At 39.0% G+C, this 17809-nt stretch overlaps 1 protein-coding gene across 1 annotated transcript in view; it reads right to left on the reverse strand.

Moving 5' to 3' along the window:
* LOC310641985 (sodium-coupled monocarboxylate transporter 1-like) overlaps window positions 1–13941 on the reverse strand; it is a gene marked incomplete at both ends in the record, with an annotated part of 32717 nt that extends 18776 nt beyond the window's left edge. The window contains 6 exons of the mRNA XM_083365361.1: window positions 2078–2218; window positions 5239–5393; window positions 6024–6091; window positions 10723–10774; window positions 11405–11470; window positions 13567–13941. Of these exons, the coding sequence (XP_083221487.1) occupies window positions 2078–2218; window positions 5239–5393; window positions 6024–6091; window positions 10723–10774; window positions 11405–11470; window positions 13567–13941 (857 nt within the window). The remainder of the gene's footprint in view (window positions 1–2077; window positions 2219–5238; window positions 5394–6023; window positions 6092–10722; window positions 10775–11404; window positions 11471–13566) is intronic.
* Window positions 13942–17809: the final 3868 nt, after the last annotated feature.

Consider the following 17809-nt stretch of genomic DNA (forward strand, 5'->3'; position numbering starts at 1 on the left):
TAGGACCAAAGTATGTGGGTCCCTTCCCCCATCAAACACATCATAAACCCAGTTACAATAGAACTAGAACTTTCCAAATTATTAAGACAGATCCACCCTGTATTTTATTGCAGTTTATTAAACCCTGAGATAACCTCGCCTTTATGGCCAATGACAGCCCCAACACCACAATCCATTATGGTAGAGGGTGAGCAACATTTTGAAAGCAAAGAAATACTAGACTCCAGTAAACACCATGGAGCTAACCAGTATCCTGTGGTTGGAAGGACCTCCCAGCATCCCAAAATGAATGGGTCCATAAAAAACACGTTAGAGTCCCAAGATTACCCAAATGCTTTCATGCACGTTATCCTGACAAACCTGACTAACTTCTCATTTCTTTTCTCCCCATTTTTATTATTTTTCTATTTCTCCAGGTGGATCTCCCCTTCTTTTAGGGGGGGGCAGCATGTCTGATCCTCAAACTATATATTCATTTCATTTTGTTTTCAGGTACTGCCATTCTGTTGGGAGGGGTGAGGTTTCACTCTTTGGGGAGAGGAAAGCTCTGTGGGCTTTCGGATGCATTTCTTTTACTTTGTTCTTTCACCTTTGATGCATCCCTCAGGGTGTGAAAGGGAGGAGGAATGTACCTGGGGCATTTTTCTCTTATCTCTATTCTGCTGGAAAGAGACCAGGATGAAAACAAAATGCCTGAGAACTGCAGCTTTATCACCTCGATTCCCATAACAACTTCACACCTGTGAATTGGCCAAAATCATACTGAACCAGTGGGCACTGGGGAAGGGTTGAAGGGAGAGTTTTAATGTAATGTTTTGCATGGGAATTCTTCAGCTCTTGCCTTGCTATTCTGCTATCACTGTCTCTCAATAAAAAATTCCCTTTGAAATGATGTCAGTTTTAGGAGTTTTGCTTTTGTGGAAGCACTAGCTGAGGCAGGACCTTACATGTCCTTAGCTTTCTTATTCTCCATGATCTTCTGTGGGATCTCCCATCTGGACTTAGGATGGTCTAGCCTGTGTTCTGTGCAGATACTCCTGTACACAATGCCAGTTACTTGGTTGTGCTGTTCAATGTATGCTGTTCCTGCCATCTTATACCCTGCCACTATGTGTTGGATTATCTCTGGGGCTCCTCTGCACAGTCTGCAATTAGGTCTTATCTAGTGTGGTATGTCCTGGGCTCCTCTGCACAGTCTGCAATTAGGTCCTATCTAGTGTGGTATGTCCTGCTTCTATGGATCTGGTGCTTAGTGCCTATTCTTGTGCTGCTATGATCAGTGCTTCAGCACTATCTTTTATTCCAGCTCTTTCCAATCATTGGTAGGATTTCCCAATGTCCACCATTCAGTTATCTGTCATTGATAGATCTCATGTAGGGTCTTGTCTTGCCATGGCACTTCCTCTGCTTGATCTTCCATATCTGCTGCTGCTTCAGGCATTCTCTCAGCAGTTCATCTTTGGGTGCCATCTTACTGATGTATTTCTCGATGCTCTGAGTTTCATCCAGTTTTTGACACTTACCAGGCTCCAACCACTTCCGTTCCAGCTAGTGTAGTCTGGATGTTAGATTTGGGGTGGAAACCTCCATACATTTTGAGGAGCTTGCAGATGACATCAGCAGCTTCCATGTACTTATTTGGCCAGCTCACTATACTGGCAGGGTATCTGATGATTGGGTACATGTTGACAGTATGGATCTTGTTCTTCCCATAGATACTTGGATTTTACTGTTTTCCTTGCTTCATCATAATGGTTCCCATGTGACTGTGGGAAACCAAAGTATTTGTAATTGGTCTATATGTCTGCTAGGTCAGCAGCCTCCAACCTTTTGTGCTACAGGGATCAGTTCCATGGAGGGTGATTTTTCTATGGACAGGGGGCGTGGTTTCATGTGCTGCCTGGATCTCATACATGCGCAGATGGGGCTTCACACATCTATGTAGAGGTGGTGACTGATAGGAATTCCACTCTTTTTTATATAAAACTTTATTGATTTTCTAATTTTTACAAATTATAAGTGCTTAATAAACAACGTGTTGTCTGGGTTCATTTTTTACTTACATACACACACTTACCATTTGGCATCCCATTGTGATCTGCAAGCAAAATATCGTTGAACTTGACTTTGATTTGTTGCATACATGCCAACCCAAGTAAAAGTGCCACCAATGACAATAGTCCACACAGTGTGCCTTTTCAAAGGATTTGGGTTAAAACTACATAGAAAATTCAAGAAAATAATTTAAATTTTGTCACTGAAAGAACTCAAGAATTTAGTGGAGAGAAAAAATAGACTTTTGAACTTAATAAAAAAATATATTTTTCCCAACATAAATATAGAAACTATAAATAAACAAAGTCATTACAAAAACCAACATGGTTTGTCAAAAACAGATCATGCCAGACCAATCTTACTGCATTCTTTGACCAGGTGACAAAATTAGTGGACCAGAGGAATGCTGTGGATATAATTTACTTGGACTTCAGTAAGGCATTTGATAAAGTAGACCACAACCTACTACTTGATAAGATAGAAAAATGTGGGTTAGACAACATCACCACCAGATGGATTCATAACTGGCTGACCAGCCATACTTAGCTTGTGGTCCTAAATGGAACTGCATCTACATGGAGGGAAGTGTGTAGTGGGGTACTGCAGGGATCTGTTCTGGGCCCAGTGCTCTTCAACATCTTCATTAATGATTTGGATGATGGGATAGATTGGGAACTCATTAAATTTGCGGCCGACACTAAACTGGCAGGAATAGCCAACACTCCAGAAGATAGGCTTAAGATACAGAAGGATCTTGACAGACTTGAACATTGGGCGCTATCTAACAAAATGCAGTTCAGTGGTGAAAAAACTAAGGTTCTACATTAGGCAAGAAAAACCAAATGCACAGGTTTAGTATAGGTGATACCTTGCTCAATAGTAGCAACAGTGAGAGGGATCTTGGAGTCCTAGTGGACAATGACTTAAATATGAGCCAGCAGTGTGCCAACACAGTGCTAGGCTGCATTAACAGAGGGACAGAATCAAGATCATGTGAAGTGTTAATATCACTTTACAATACCTTGGTAAGGCCACACTTGGAATACTGCATCCAGTTTTGTTCACCACAATGTAAAAAAGATGTTGAGGCTCTAAAAAGAGTACAGAGAAGAGCAACGAAGATAATTAGGAGACTGGGGGCTAAAACATACAAGGAACAGCTGCTGGAATTGGGTATGTCTAGTCTAATGAAGAGAAGGATGAGGGTGACATGATAGCAGTATTCCAATATCTCAGGGGCTGCCACAAAGAAGAGGGAGTCAAGCTATTCTCCAAAGCACTTGAAGGCAGGACAAGAAGCAATGGATGGAAACTAACCAAAGAGAGAAGCAACCTAGAACTAAGGAGAAATTTTCTGACAGTTAGAACAATTAATCAGTGGAACAACCTGCCTCTAGAAGCTGTGAATGCTCCAACACTGGAAGTTTTTAAGAAGAGACTGGACAGCCATTTCTCTGAAATGGTATAGGGCACAGGTCTGCAACCCGCGGCTCCGGAGCTGCATGCGGCTCTTTCAGCCGTCTCCTGCGGCTCCCAGTCCTCTGCCATGTGCAATTTAAAAAAAAAAGTGGGACTAAAAAAGTTCAACCAATCAATTCAAATATGCAGGGTAAGTGCTTATCTCACCTTGGTTCTACTCTTCAGTCAAACCCTGTTCTGCGCATGCGCGCATGTACATGCATGTGCACACATTTTTTGCGGCTCCCAGTTTTTCCTTTTGTGAGGGAACCGGTTCCGAGTGGCTCTTTCACTGTTTCAGGTTGCTGACCCCTGGTATAGGGTTTCCTGCCTGAGCAGGGGATTGGACTAGATGACCTCCAAGGTCCCTTCCAAGATGATGATGATATTATTTACTTTAAAAAGTCAGTCTTACAAGTGACACTTCTCATGTTGTCAAACCAATGCCATCATCTAGAACAAGCTCCTATTTTGCATATAACATGTTACAATACTACAAAATATTCCATTACATAAAGAAAGGTGTGGAACTCCAAATAGTTGCCATTTTCTTTCTTTCTCATTTGCAAGTTGGAGAAAATATTAGTTGGCTTAAACAAGGAGAGGTGGAGGACTATGCATTGGCAAAAAATATTTCTTATGGCTTTCTGGAAAAGGCGGCAGAGAAGACTAATTTCTGAACTTAGCACACAATCAAGACACATGGTACAGTCTGAAAACTATTGGGGAAGACAGTTTTCTCTGAAGGACTACCTACAAATGGTGACTGTGGCATTTCATTGGTTATAGTTATTATGTCAACATATTGTGAGAATCATCTGAGTCAGTCACATCTCATCATGAAACGGCAGTGGCAAGGATTTAGAATTTTTGTACAATTAGTGCTTTGGCATTACTGCCACCACTATTTAGATATTTTACTTTTTAAATTTCAAAAGAAGAGAATCCTGTTGCTATGGTTCACACAGACAAACAAAAATTCCTACCTCCTGGTCAACCTTATTAAATTTATTAGGATAGTAAAAATACTTAACTTTGATAACTTTTTATTGTAGATATACAGATAGTCTAAACAAGATAGAAGCTTTTCTTCCTGAGTTACATTGTGATTCAAGAGTATCTTCTATTTCTTTTAATACAAATGGTTATCACTAGGAAGAAAGACGACTCTCTAATTTAATCTGGCATTCATATATATATATAGATTTAGGTGAAGAGACAAGCCTTTAACAGTCACTTTAAAAAGATGACAGTAAGCTTCTGAGAGAATATTTCTGTTTAGATATAATATAAATGACTGTTCTTTCAAAAGAACCCAAATCAGCTTGTTATAGTAACTTGTATTAATACAAAATGTTTATTATTTATTTATTTATAAAGTTTAATGGCCACCCACCTTAGCACAGGGCAACTCTGGGTGGCTTATAATCGTAAAAGATATATACAGTATAGATATCCTAAAAATATCAATAAATACCAACATATGCCACGATCCAATTACAGATGGGGAGGGGGGACAGGGTGGGGGGGAAAGTGAGATCTGTTGTTAATCTATCACCTATATTATTATTATTATTAAATAGCTTGTTAATTTGCTATTTAAAATTATTTAGATTCATATCAGTTGTCCACCTGTTCAAATATGCATTCATAAACTTTAAAAACCTTTAATAGTTTTAATAAAAAGTTGCATTTTGATTGCTTTCTATGCAAAAGAATACTTACTCCCAGATGTTTAGTCTTCCTCCCTGGTAAGCATCATCTAGAATAGGGCCAAATCCTCCTTTAATTATCACAGCCCTTGCAAACACTACTCCAAGTCCAATTATCATCAGTATATATTGGAAAACATCTGCCCAGACTACTGCCTTTAGGCCACCCTAGTTGGAAACAGATATGACATATAGTAAAATGTATGTTCTTCCTATATAAACATGAATATAAAATCTGACAAGGACATGTTTCAATGACAAATGTTTTCATTTTTGCACAAATTACCCACTAAACATAAAAATATTGGCATAGATCATATATACATTCATTTGCCTTTAGAAAAGAAAATTGTAAAACATTGAGCTTTCATTTATATTCTAGTATTCTGATTTGTTTCAACTGAATAAATTAATATTCATATTCTAAATAATACCAGCTTCTTTTCTGAAAACAACTAGGAGCTGCTGTGCTTGTGATATTCTTTTGGGAGCCTTTTTTCTTTAATTAGGTTATATTACAATATTACAAATATTTGTCTATAGATTGGTTTTTATATAATACAGAAATTTTTACATGATGAAAAGGCCAGGCCCTTAAAAGCAGTTTTTTAAAGTTTAACTCTGAAGCATCTAAGAAAGATGGGTTTTCTGCAACTTAAGACTGTAAACATGAAATTCCATATGCTTGTATGTTTTAAAGTACCGGATAAGAGAATAGGGAAAGCATATATTAAATCTAACTTGGATTGCTTTACTAATAATTTACAAAATGTGAATTATAGAGATTTGTTAACATACTACTGAGCAGTAGAAGGTGCAGATTAATCCTGTTGCTATTACTGATCCCCACAACTGGAATCCTGTAACTGAAAAAAAAGACATTGTTTTTGAAATATTTCTATGATAGCACAGAAGAAATATATTTAAATTAATTAAAGGAAAGCTAATCAGAAGTACACAAAAACCCCATAAATTATAGTGTATATAATGCACACATAGATTGAAAATCTCTTAATTAACAGACTGCCCATAGGCACACAGCTAGTGTCTCAGCTGAGTACACATCTTTGTCTCAAGCACAGACTTTGCTATGTAAGTGAAAGGCAAATTTATCTTCAGTCCTCCTTCCCAGAAGACTTTGTTATTTTGAGAGACTGTAAGCAAATCTCTGTGAAAAGGGAGAAGATCAAGAAGAGGTGTGCCAGAGTGAAAAGAATAACCTGTGATTATTTAACCCCAAACTAAGAACAGAAAATTTAGGAACAAAAAGGAAGTCATCTTCTCCAACAACAAAGCATTTTATCCTTAAAATCCAATTTTTGCTTCAATAGATTGTCCCAGGGAATAACCATGGTAAGCATGATTTCGCAAAAAACAAATAATTTAGAGCAGTGGGTTTTTTTGGAAAAAAAAGGTGTCAGAACTCACACACGTCATACAACCCGCCTTGCCTTGCAACCCCTACAGTTTTTAGTGTATCTAAAAGACTAGGATTTTGTTCAAGGTAAGTTAATACTATTAATGTTACCATGCACTGTGTGGCTTTAAATTATAAGAAGGTATTTTATTAATCTTTTGGGACATTTACCACTGGCATACCCATTTAGTTTAATGAGTGGAAATGTCAGCTTTCTATGTGGAATGAAATTGGCCCAATAAAACAAAATTTGGTTGCTTGTAAAAGATTGAATTATTTTTAAGAAGTTGTCAAACCAGGTGGAAAAATTTACATTTGGAGTTTTATATGGATATTTTTTTTAATTTAATTTCTATACCGCCCTTCTCCCGAAGGACTTAGAGCGGTGTACAGGGCAATAAAAATACAACATACAAAAATTAAAAATAAGATTAAATTAATCTAACCCTAATAATAAATAATTACAAATTACAAATTAAAATACCCCAAACCCATTAGACCAGGCCGGCTTGTTCAAATAAGTAAGTTTTCAGATCACAGCGGAAAGAGCGAAAGTCGGGAGCCATCTGGAGCTCAACCGGTTATTGATTCCAAAGGTCTGGCGCGCCCACAGAGAATACTCTCCCCCTGGGGGCCGCCAGCCGACACTCTCTGACCGACGGCACCCTGATATTGACTTCAAACAAATTGAAGTTGAAACTTTGACAGTGAACAGATTACTTTTAATTTATCTTTAAGTTAAACCTAATTTAATAGATCTGATTAAACCTCATAGTATAGGTCAACCTTTACACCTGACCAGTACATAATTAATACATATTATTATTAATAATAAAACCTCCAAATTGGCTTTATTCTTATTCTTCCCTTCTGCAGTTTGAATATAAAATATAAAAGACTTAAAAGACATTTTCGTAGACATCCCAACCTTTGAATTACCCAAGGAACTGAAACAGCACAGTTTCACTGTTGGGCAAGCTTCCATGCCAGCCACCTTTCTTTCCTCTCACTTTGCCTCTTTTTAACCTCAGAACCCACCTTCTGTAAGGGAAGACAAAAAGCTCACTCACCCTCTTGTGAAAGATGGCCTCCATGTTTACATGTCTCCCACCGCCACCATCGGCTTCCAAACCACATGGTCCGACCCAGCCAATCAAGCCATGCTCTGGCTGTGGTGCTCCGGTGCCTCATGGCTCCTCCTAGAGGAGGCAGACAGCGCCGAAGGGGACCCAGCTCACACCCTACCGCCAACAGGGCATTTTCAAAAGCAAATGAGGATAGGAAGGGCAACAATACAGTAGGAAAAGAACACAATTCTGGGAAAACCATCGAAAAAAGGTGTCAGAACTCCATTACGGTGCGTTCTATGACAAAAAAAACCTAATTCAGAGTCAAGGAAGGAAGACTTCCTAATCTAGACAGTAAAACATCAGAGCCTCACTTGGAAAACAGGGACATACCCATAAAAATGCAGCAAAATGGAACTGGTTTTAGTCTCCATTCAAAGCAATCTCCAAGACCTCAGCAAGCAATGGATGAAATCACAATCCCAGCAGTTAGATGGAATAGAAATATACCCACTGGAAGGAAGAGAATCTACAGAGGTTACAGGGATAATCCTCAAGAGTGATGCAAAAGAGTTTAAAATAAAGTAAGTGGATGATCAGAGAGGGAGGAGAAGGAAAGAGAAAACAACTTCATCTCCTGATGAAGAATGCTCTGGTAAATCAAATATATTTACTGATGATGATGATTTTAATGTATTATTATATTAATAAAGAGTAAGTATTTGACTGAAACAGCAAGCTTCAAATAAATAAAACAAGTAAGTGAAAGTTACTCTATACAGGTAGTCCTTGATTAACAATGTTAATTTGGACTACAATTTCCGTCACTAAGCAATGCATTCCTAAAGTGTGATGGCACACGACCATATTAATTAACAACAACAATCCCTGCAAAGCTTATTGTCATAATTAAGGATCCCAAGTCATTCAGTGAGGACCTCATGAGTGTCACTTGCAACTTCCTGCAGGCTTCCTATAAACAAAGTCAATGGGAAACCAGCAGGAATTGCAAGTTATTCATGGCTCACAAGCAGAGAACTTACTGAAGAGAGACGAGCGGGGTGCTGGAGAGAGGGTGCTGAAGAAAGGTACAAGTGCATGTGGCTGCAGAGGGTGCTGTGGCAAGGTGCAAGTACATGCAGAGGAGGAGAGGATGCTGCTGTGAGGTGTGAGTATGTGCAAGCTGGGGAGAGGAAGCTGCAGCACCATTTAAATGCTGAGAGGCGCAAGTATATTTGGACTGGGGAAAGGATGTTGTTGTTGTTGTTAGCTGCGAAGTCGTGTCCGACCCATCGTGACCCTATGGACAACGTTCCTCCAGGCCTTCCTGTCCTCTACCATCTTCTGGAGTCCATTTAAGCTCACGCCTACTGCTTCAGTGACTCCATCCAGCCACCTCATTCTCTGTCGTCCCCTTCTTCTATTGCCCTCAATCTTTCCCAGCATTAGGCTCTTCTCCAGTGAGTCCTTCCTTCTCATTAAGTGACCAAAGTATTTGAGTTTTAGCTTCGGGATCTGGCCTTCTAAAGAGCAGTCAGGGTTGATCTCCTCTAGGACTGACCGGTTTGATCGCCTTGCAGTCCAAGGGACTCGCAGGAGTCTTCTCCAGCACCATAGTTCAAAGGCCTCAATTCTTTGGCGCTCAGCCTTTTTTATGGTCCAACTTTCACTGCCATACATTGCAACTGGGAAGACCATAGCCTTGACTATACGCACTTTTGTTGACAGGGTGATGTCTCTGCTTTTTAGTGTGCTGTCTAGATTTGTCATGGCTTTCCTCCTGAGGAGCAAGCGTCTTTTAATTTCTTGGCTACAGTCCCCATCTGCAGTGATCTTGGAGCCCAGGAAAATAAAATCTGTCACTACCTCCGTTTCTTCCCCATCTATTTGCCAGGAATTGAGAGGGCCAGATGCCATGATCTTGGTTTCTTAATGTTAAGTTTCAACCCAACTTTTGCACTCTCCTTCTTCACCTGCAACAAGAGGCTTTTTAGTTCTTCTTCACTTTCTGCCATTAGAGTGGTATCATTTGCATATCTTAGGTAAGGATGTTGTGGCACCATACAAATGCATGAACAGGTGCTACTTTAAGACATGAGTGTACCTGGGAGGGGGAAGATAGAATAGAACAGAACAGAATAGAAGTATCTTTATTGTCATTGTGTATTTCACAATGAAATTAAGTGCTATGTAAAAGATGTTACGGCCTGAGTGAATACTACAAAATATGTGATCCCTGGGATCTCATACTCCACTGTAGAAATCTTCAGGAGAAAAAGTGCGGGAGTGTCTTGCAATCTTCCATCATTGGATTTGTTTGTGGGAAGCCAGCAAAGAAGGTCATAAATAGTGATCACTTGATTGTGAGGGTGCTAGGATGGCCAGAGAGTTGAGATCTGTTTGAAAGTACTACTCATTCAGCACTGTTGTATCTTCATACGGTCACTGAACAAGTGGACTACATTTAATGTAAAACTTGAAATACAGCAATCCATAAATAGATTTTAGTATAGTATTATATAATAGTATTTCAGGGCAGGGGAAACTGATCACAAAGCACAATATATAACTTAATTTTTTTCACATTTTTTCACATGTGGATATTTCACATAGTTAATTTTATGAACTTATAAATTGTTGAGAATCACCTAGATATATTATATGAGTTAGGCAGCCATATACGTCCTGTAAGTAATAAAGAAATAAAATCTGAATAATTTACACAAAAATCAATTAAACAATGAACTAATTGGAAACCTTTTCCTCAAGTTTTTTTTATAATATATCACAGGAAGACAAAATTACCTTCAGAAGAATTAGACTTAAAAGTAGGTCACTGAATGTGAATTACACACATTCAGACTTTCCTGAAGTAATTATTTAATGACACTATGTTTTGTTTATGTAGTCATCCTTTTCTTTGTTCCAAACTCAATAAAGTTTGGCTCTAGGTTATGCAGCTTTTTCTGTGTTAGAATGTTATGTCCTAGATGGATATAAATGTTCACAGTACCTTTATTCAAAGCCAGTGATGGAGCATATATAACAATGCTGGTGTATAGTATCTGTAGAAATAACAAAAAGAAGGAACCATGAGCACATAGGTATCTTCATAAATATTTATGTTAATTATACTGAATATAATATGAAACAAGAACTATTATGTAAATTTACTGTAATAAAAATTAGTTTTGACCAGTACGAGTTCAAGATGAGAAGAAAAACCAGATTGTAAGATCCCATTAGAGCTTTGTATTTTTCGCTATGCAACTGTTATTTTTATACCTGATTTTTTTATAGTAAATTCTCTGTACCCAAAGTGTACAATAGGGTGGTCTAAATGTTTCAGATCATGTAAAAGGAGAAACCAGCTTATATTATGACTTATGAACAAGTTCTACTAAGAAAAAATAGTAATAGAAAATTTATTACCATATTTTCAACATATATTTAGTACCCCGTTTCCATACTTTTTATATATGAGAGAATATATGGAAAATGATTTCCCTTATAAATATGATCCTTTATAAATTAACTTGTTAAAAGCCAATTTAATTTTAAACCAGGAACATACCATTTACAATATCAAATTTCTAAATTATTTGCAATAAGTAACACTGCATTTAAAAACTACTTTTTATGATACTTTAAATAAGGTTTAAACATAATCAATAACATTCTGTGTTTTTACTTGCCGTTAGTATTAAAAACATCATTGTTCCAAGAATACGCATATACTTGTTATATCGAAGCTCCAAGTACTGCAAGAGAGGTAAGATATTAAAACAAAACAAATGCGCTTATGTACAGAAAAATGCAATGTACAGAAGGAAAAGAGCAAAGACGTTTGAATGCCCAAATTTTTAAAAAGAAAGCCAACATAAGAGTTAACACAAATTTATCAAGGAATACAACAGAGGAAGAAAAGGAATTTGCTTGTGAAGTGTCAAACATTTTCTGAATAGTTGCACATTACAGTGGAAGTACCGTATCTTGAGGAAGGGTGATACCATGGTACTGCTACTTGTGAAAAATATACTGGAATAATGACTATAAGCAGAAAATGACTGCAGTGTAACATGATTACAGAAAAAAAGTCAAAGTCAACTTTAAGATGCACCAACAAAAGAATACACTTTCCAAATTGCGACAAATAATTATAGTCCCATTTTATTCTGCTGTGATCAGAGTACAATGTCCTCTTCTGGACATCATACTTGATGAGAGTGGAGAATATAGTACATTAAAGGGTGAATGAGAATCTGTTCTCCTTCATTTCAGAGTGCAAGGCATAAAAAAATTAAATTACAGTAAGATTCCAATTAAAAGAGTGTACAGATCTGCACATGGCTCACTGCATTGTACGGCATAAGGTAAAGGTAAAGGTAAAGGTTCCCCCGCACATGCGTGCTAGTCGTTTCCAACTCTAGGGGCCGGTGCTCATCTCCGTTTCATAGCCGAAGAGCCAGCGCTTGTCCGAGGACGTCTCCGTGGTCATGTGGCCGGCATGACTAGACGCCAAAGGCGCACAGAACGCTGTTACCTTCCCACCGTAGTGGTCCCTATTTGTCTACTTGCATTTTTACATGCTTTCGAACTGCTAGGTTGGGCAGAAGCTGGGACGAGTAACAGGCGCTCACTCTGCTACGCGGCACTCGGGATTCGACCCGCCAAACTGCCGACCTTCCGATCGACAAGTTCAGCGTCCTAACCCACTGAGCCACTACGGCATATACTATGTTAATTCTTCCACTCTCATGATTCTAAAGGTTGGTATGGGCAGGGCTTTTTTTCTCATAGAACGCTCAGAACGGAGTTCCAGCACCTTTTTTGGATGGAACCTTGTACGGTAGGCAAGGTGGTTTGTATGACATGTGTGAGTTCCGGCACCTTTTTCTTTTACAAAAAAAACACTGGGTATGGGTTAGAATCAAGTATTGGTTTTTATTTTTCTTTAGAATGGGGAGCCACGAGAAAAGATTGCATTTTATTCCCATAAACAGAGATGACTAAAAAACAAAACAAGGACACAGCCAGAGGAAGGAAATTGATAATATATCCATAGTGTATATACTGCTCCCATTTTAGAAGGCATCTCTTTTTTTAGGGAATTTGATAAGTTATACTTTTGGAACAAAAATTGAAGGACCTATTTTAAGAGAAACCAGCAAATTAAATTGTTAATTTAATATTTTTGCAAGATAATAAATTCCACTGAGTTCCAAGAAACCTGAAGTTTCATTTTAAATTAATTTTAGCCTTAGATAACTGAGAACAGTTTATTCTTTTAGCATTGTTAATTTATTAAATACTTAAGTTGTATCAATGGTTGGTTAATTTATTTTTAATAGAATTGAAAAAAGGGCCGAGAAGTTTAAATTATTAATGAAAAATATATATCGTACGTATATACCTTACCGCTGGCAATTCTGAATTGCAATTAACACAGAATTCCCCAATGATCAACACGTGGACCTCTCAAAAAAGTAAGAATTTAAATGGAGGGGTTCTGAAACGTTTTGCATTCCGCCATTTGTAAGTTTAATATAAACCACTGGTTGAAATCCAAGAAAGATTCAGAAATTAAAACCTTTCCTGTTGGGTCTCCGCGCAATTTCAATATGAAAATTAGATGGACAAGCTCTTGCTAAGTCAGAGAAGAAAATAGAAGTCTGTAATTTATTAAGTTATTATGCTGTCCATTTCATTATCCAAGCGAAATCTTAAGCTACACATCCCGGTCCAGAAAAACACTGGAAAGGTTTTAACATTAAAATAGACTGTATAGAGTTATGACGTAACGTGTGATGTAAATTTTTGCTTGCCATGGCGTAGTAGGTACGGCTGCTATTCCTACCTCGTAAACGCTGGTGAGTCCCAGTCGATAGAAGACGGGTAAGAACACTTCAGCGCTGGTCACCACCATGATGGCGTACGAAAAAGCGAAGAGGAGAAAAACACTTCCGAAGCGATAGACTTCGGCCGGAGTTCCCAGCACTGTCAAGGCCGACATACAGCTAGTCGCGAGGGAAAATGCCACAGGCAAAAAACTTAGATTGCGGTCCGCCATCAGAAAGTCCTTGTGAGATTTTAGGACTCCCTCGAAGGCGTAGAATACGCCGACTACCGCCGACAAAAGCAACGTTGTGGAAACGACGGCATAGTCCAGGGTGGTGAAACGTTGACTCAGTATGTCAGTGCCAACATCGGACTGAGAGCCGGTCGTCGGCATGATAATCCGGGCCCCTCGAGGGCAAGCAATAGTCCTCACTCCAGGCCAATTCTAGTTGGACAGAATCTTCCCTTTGCAAAGCTGTGGCCGCAAATACAGCACCTCTCGGACGGTCTAACGTCGACTCGCCACTCTGAAGGCCTGCTGTCCTTCCGCAGCCGAAACCCAATGCAAACCCTCCGCGCCCGGGAAGCCACACGCTGCCAACCGTCCAGGCCAGGCCTCCGCGCCCCGTTGCTTAGAAGCGCTCGCGGAGCCTGGAGAGCGGCGCACGGGGCCGTTTCCCCACTTTGCTGCGTTTTTCCACCCGCTTCTCCCGTTGTTTGTAGGCATTCCCTCCTACAACGGGTTTTTCTCGTGCCCACCTGTGGTCTTTATCAAATTGCCCTCCTTTCTTCATCCCGCATTCCCAACTGAGCTAAACAGCTTTTTCCATCTAACACTTTCCCTCTTTAATCCCACGTGTTTGCGTTTGATATTTGTGTTTTTTTTTTCTTTATACTATTTTTTTTTTGTCTTTGCCAAGACTTTGCAAAATAGGTAGCTTTTGGAAGGAGTTGCGAACCAGGCAGATTTTCTGATACTCAAGTATTATCCAGAAATATATTTCAGCTGGAAAGAATATCTGTTTCTCAAATGCTTCTTCTCCCAAGTATTCTTAATTTCCTTGTGAGTTATACAGTGACAATAAAGATATTCTATTCTATTCTAGACCTTTTTTTAAACCATAGTAAAACTATAGGGAAAAAATGTAAATATTTTTCGTATTACTTAAAAAAGGCTTTCTTCCACCAAATGTTGGCTGCCATGTGTTTAAATTTTGCTTAAAGTTCTTTTAAAATGACAGAAAGTTATTTTCCATTTTCAGATACAAAATCTTTGAAACAAATTTTATTTAAGTGGGGTACAGTCTCAGCTCATAAGGAACTTTTTTGTATCAGCCCTCCAAAATGCTGTAAGTATGCTAAAGTTAGTGTTCTTTGGAATTCGGAAACAGTAAGTATTGCACTGGCTTTAAAGAAGGGCTTGACTGCTTAGAAAAACATACTTAAGGTATAACAGACTAGTCCTGTTGGGCTTTCAAATCTTTGACACATTGTTCAAATGTGTTGAGTGCATTCTTATAGCCCATCATTAGGAATGCCTCTTTGGAAGTGTGTTGAAGTTTTTGTAAGGTTGTTCTGAACCATATTAATTTGTAAATGTCCTCAATAAGCAAAAAACTCAAATCTGTATGAAAGTAGATTAACTTCAACCTATGTGCTAGGATACAAGTCCATGCAACTGTTTTAACTTTAGATGGTTCTGCATCTCTCCTTAATACTACATTTGGAACAGAAGGAGCTACCTGGAATATCCTGAGGAATTTAGATTATATTCTTTCATGAAGTGTAAAGGAAGTGTAAAATCTTAGCTGGCCACCAAACAGTAGCTGTATGCAAGCTTTAGTTGAGTATTTTGTATAACATAATTTTGGTATTCATTGCATTCGATGGAGCCATGGAAAACTATGCCCAAATATAAGATTTCACTTGTGCAGTACTCTGACCATTTAACCTCCAAGTGTGCAATTTAGATCAAAGATCAGAATCTTAGTTTTACTATAGTCGATTTCAAGTAATTGGCCAGAGTATTCAAAGCTCATTTATGTCCAAATTGAGAACCCTCCATATGTATATCCTTGTCAAGGGGGAGGGGCTTGTGTGTTCTGTTAAGGTTGAGAGCTATATTGGAGGTATAACCACAAAAACATATTATCAGAAAAGTCACTCAAGCCAGATAGGTCTCAAATGAGGAGACAGACTAAGAATATCCACAAATCCATTGATGACAACAGAAAAAGATTCCAATATCAGATTGGTTAACAAGGACTGTGGCTGTTACTGTCCCTGGGCAGCTGTCAAAAAGTAAGTTACAGGATTGGAGAAAGACATGGCAGCCTACTTGCCAAGAAAATTCTATGGGAAGGATCTCAAAAATGTCAGATATGGTGCCCAATGATAGAAGAATGGGAATCACTGTTGCTGAGGTTGTTGTTTGTTGTTGTTAGTTGCGAAGTCGTGTCTGACCCATCGCGACCCTATGGACAATGTTCCTCCAGGCTTTCCTGTCCTCTGCCATCTTCTGGAGTCCATTTAAGCTCACGCCTACTGCTTCAGTGACTCCATCCAGCCACCTCATTCTCTGTCGTCCCCTTCTTCTATTGCCCTCAATCTTTCCCAGCATTAGGCTCTTCTCCAGTGAGTCCTTCCTCCTCATTAGGTGGCCAAAGTATTTGAGTTTTAGCTTCAGGATCTGGCCTTCTAAAGAGCAGTCAGGGTTGATCTCCTCTAGGACTGACCGGTTTGATCGCCTTGCAGTCCAAGGGACTCGCAGGAGTCTTCTCCAGCACCAGAGTTCAAAGGCCTCAATTCTTTGGCGCTTAGCCTTTGTTATGGTCCAACTTTCACTGCCATACATTGCAACTGGGAAGACCATAGCCTTGACTATACGCACTTTTGTTGACAGGGTGATGTCTCTGCTTTTTAGTGTGCTGTCTAGATTTGCCATGGCTTTCCTCCCGAGGAGCAAGCGTCTTTTAATTTCTTGACTACAGTCCCCATCTGCAGTGATCTTGGAGCCCAGGAAAATAAAATCTGTCACTACCTCCATTTCTTCCCCATCTATTTGCCAGGAATTGAGAGGGCCGGATGCCATGATCTTGGTTTTCTTAATGTTTAATTTCAACCCAACTTTTGCACTCTCCTTCTTCACTCGCAACAAGAGACTCTTCAGTTCCTCTTCACTTTCTGCCATTAGAGTGGTATCATCTGCATATCTTAGGTTGTTGATATTTCTTCCAGCAATCTTAATTCCAACTTTTGATTCATCTAGCCCTGCCTTTCTCATGATGTGCTCTGCATATAAGTTAAATAGGCAAGGTGACAGTATACAGCCTTGCCGGACTCCTTTCCCAATTTGGAACCAATCAGTGGTTCCGTGTCCAGTTCTCACTGTTGCTTCTTGGCCCGCATATAGGTTTCTCAAGAGACAAATAAGATGTTCTGGTACTCCCATCTCTTTAAGAACTACAGTTTGTTATGATCCACACAATCAAAGGCTTTAGCATAGTCAATGAAGCAGAAGTAGATGTTTTTCTGGAACTCTCTAGCTTTCTCCATGATCCAGCGTATGTTGGCTATTTGATCTGTAGTTCCTCTGCCTCTTCGAAATCCTGCCTGTACTTCTGGTAGTTCTCGATCCACATACTGCTGGAGTCTAGCTTGTAGGATTTTAAGCATAACTTTACTAGCATGAGAAATGAGTGCAATGGTGCGGTAGTTTGAACATTCTTTGGCACTGCCTTTCTTTGGAATTGGAATGTAAACTGATCTTTTCCAATCCTGTGGCCACTGTTGAGTTTTCCAAATTTGCTGGCAAATTGAGTGTAACACTTTTACTGCATTGTCTTTTAAGATTTTGAATAGCTCAACTGGAATACTGTCACCTCCACTAGCTTTGTTGTTGCTCAGCTTTTCTAAGGCCCACTTCACTTCACATTCTAGGATGTCTGGCTCGAGGTCAGTGACCACCTCATTGTGATTATCAGGGACATTAAGCTCATTCTTGTATAGTACTTCTGTGTAATTTTGCCATCTCTTCTTAATCTCTTCTGCCTCTGTTAGGTCCCTGCCATTTTGGTTTTTTATCATGCCCATTTTTGCATTGAACGTTCCCTTCATCTCTCCAATTTTCTTGAAAAGATCTCTGGTCCTCCCTATTCTATTGTTTTCTTCTATTTCTTTGCACTGTTCATTTAAGAAGGCATTCTTATCTCTTCTAGCTATTCTCTGGAATTCTGCATTCAATTGGGCATATCTTTCTTTTT

Source organism: Vipera ursinii (assembly GCF_947247035.1).
Source record: "Vipera ursinii genome assembly, chromosome: 6".
Taxonomy (NCBI): Eukaryota; Metazoa; Chordata; class Lepidosauria; order Squamata; family Viperidae; genus Vipera; species Vipera ursinii.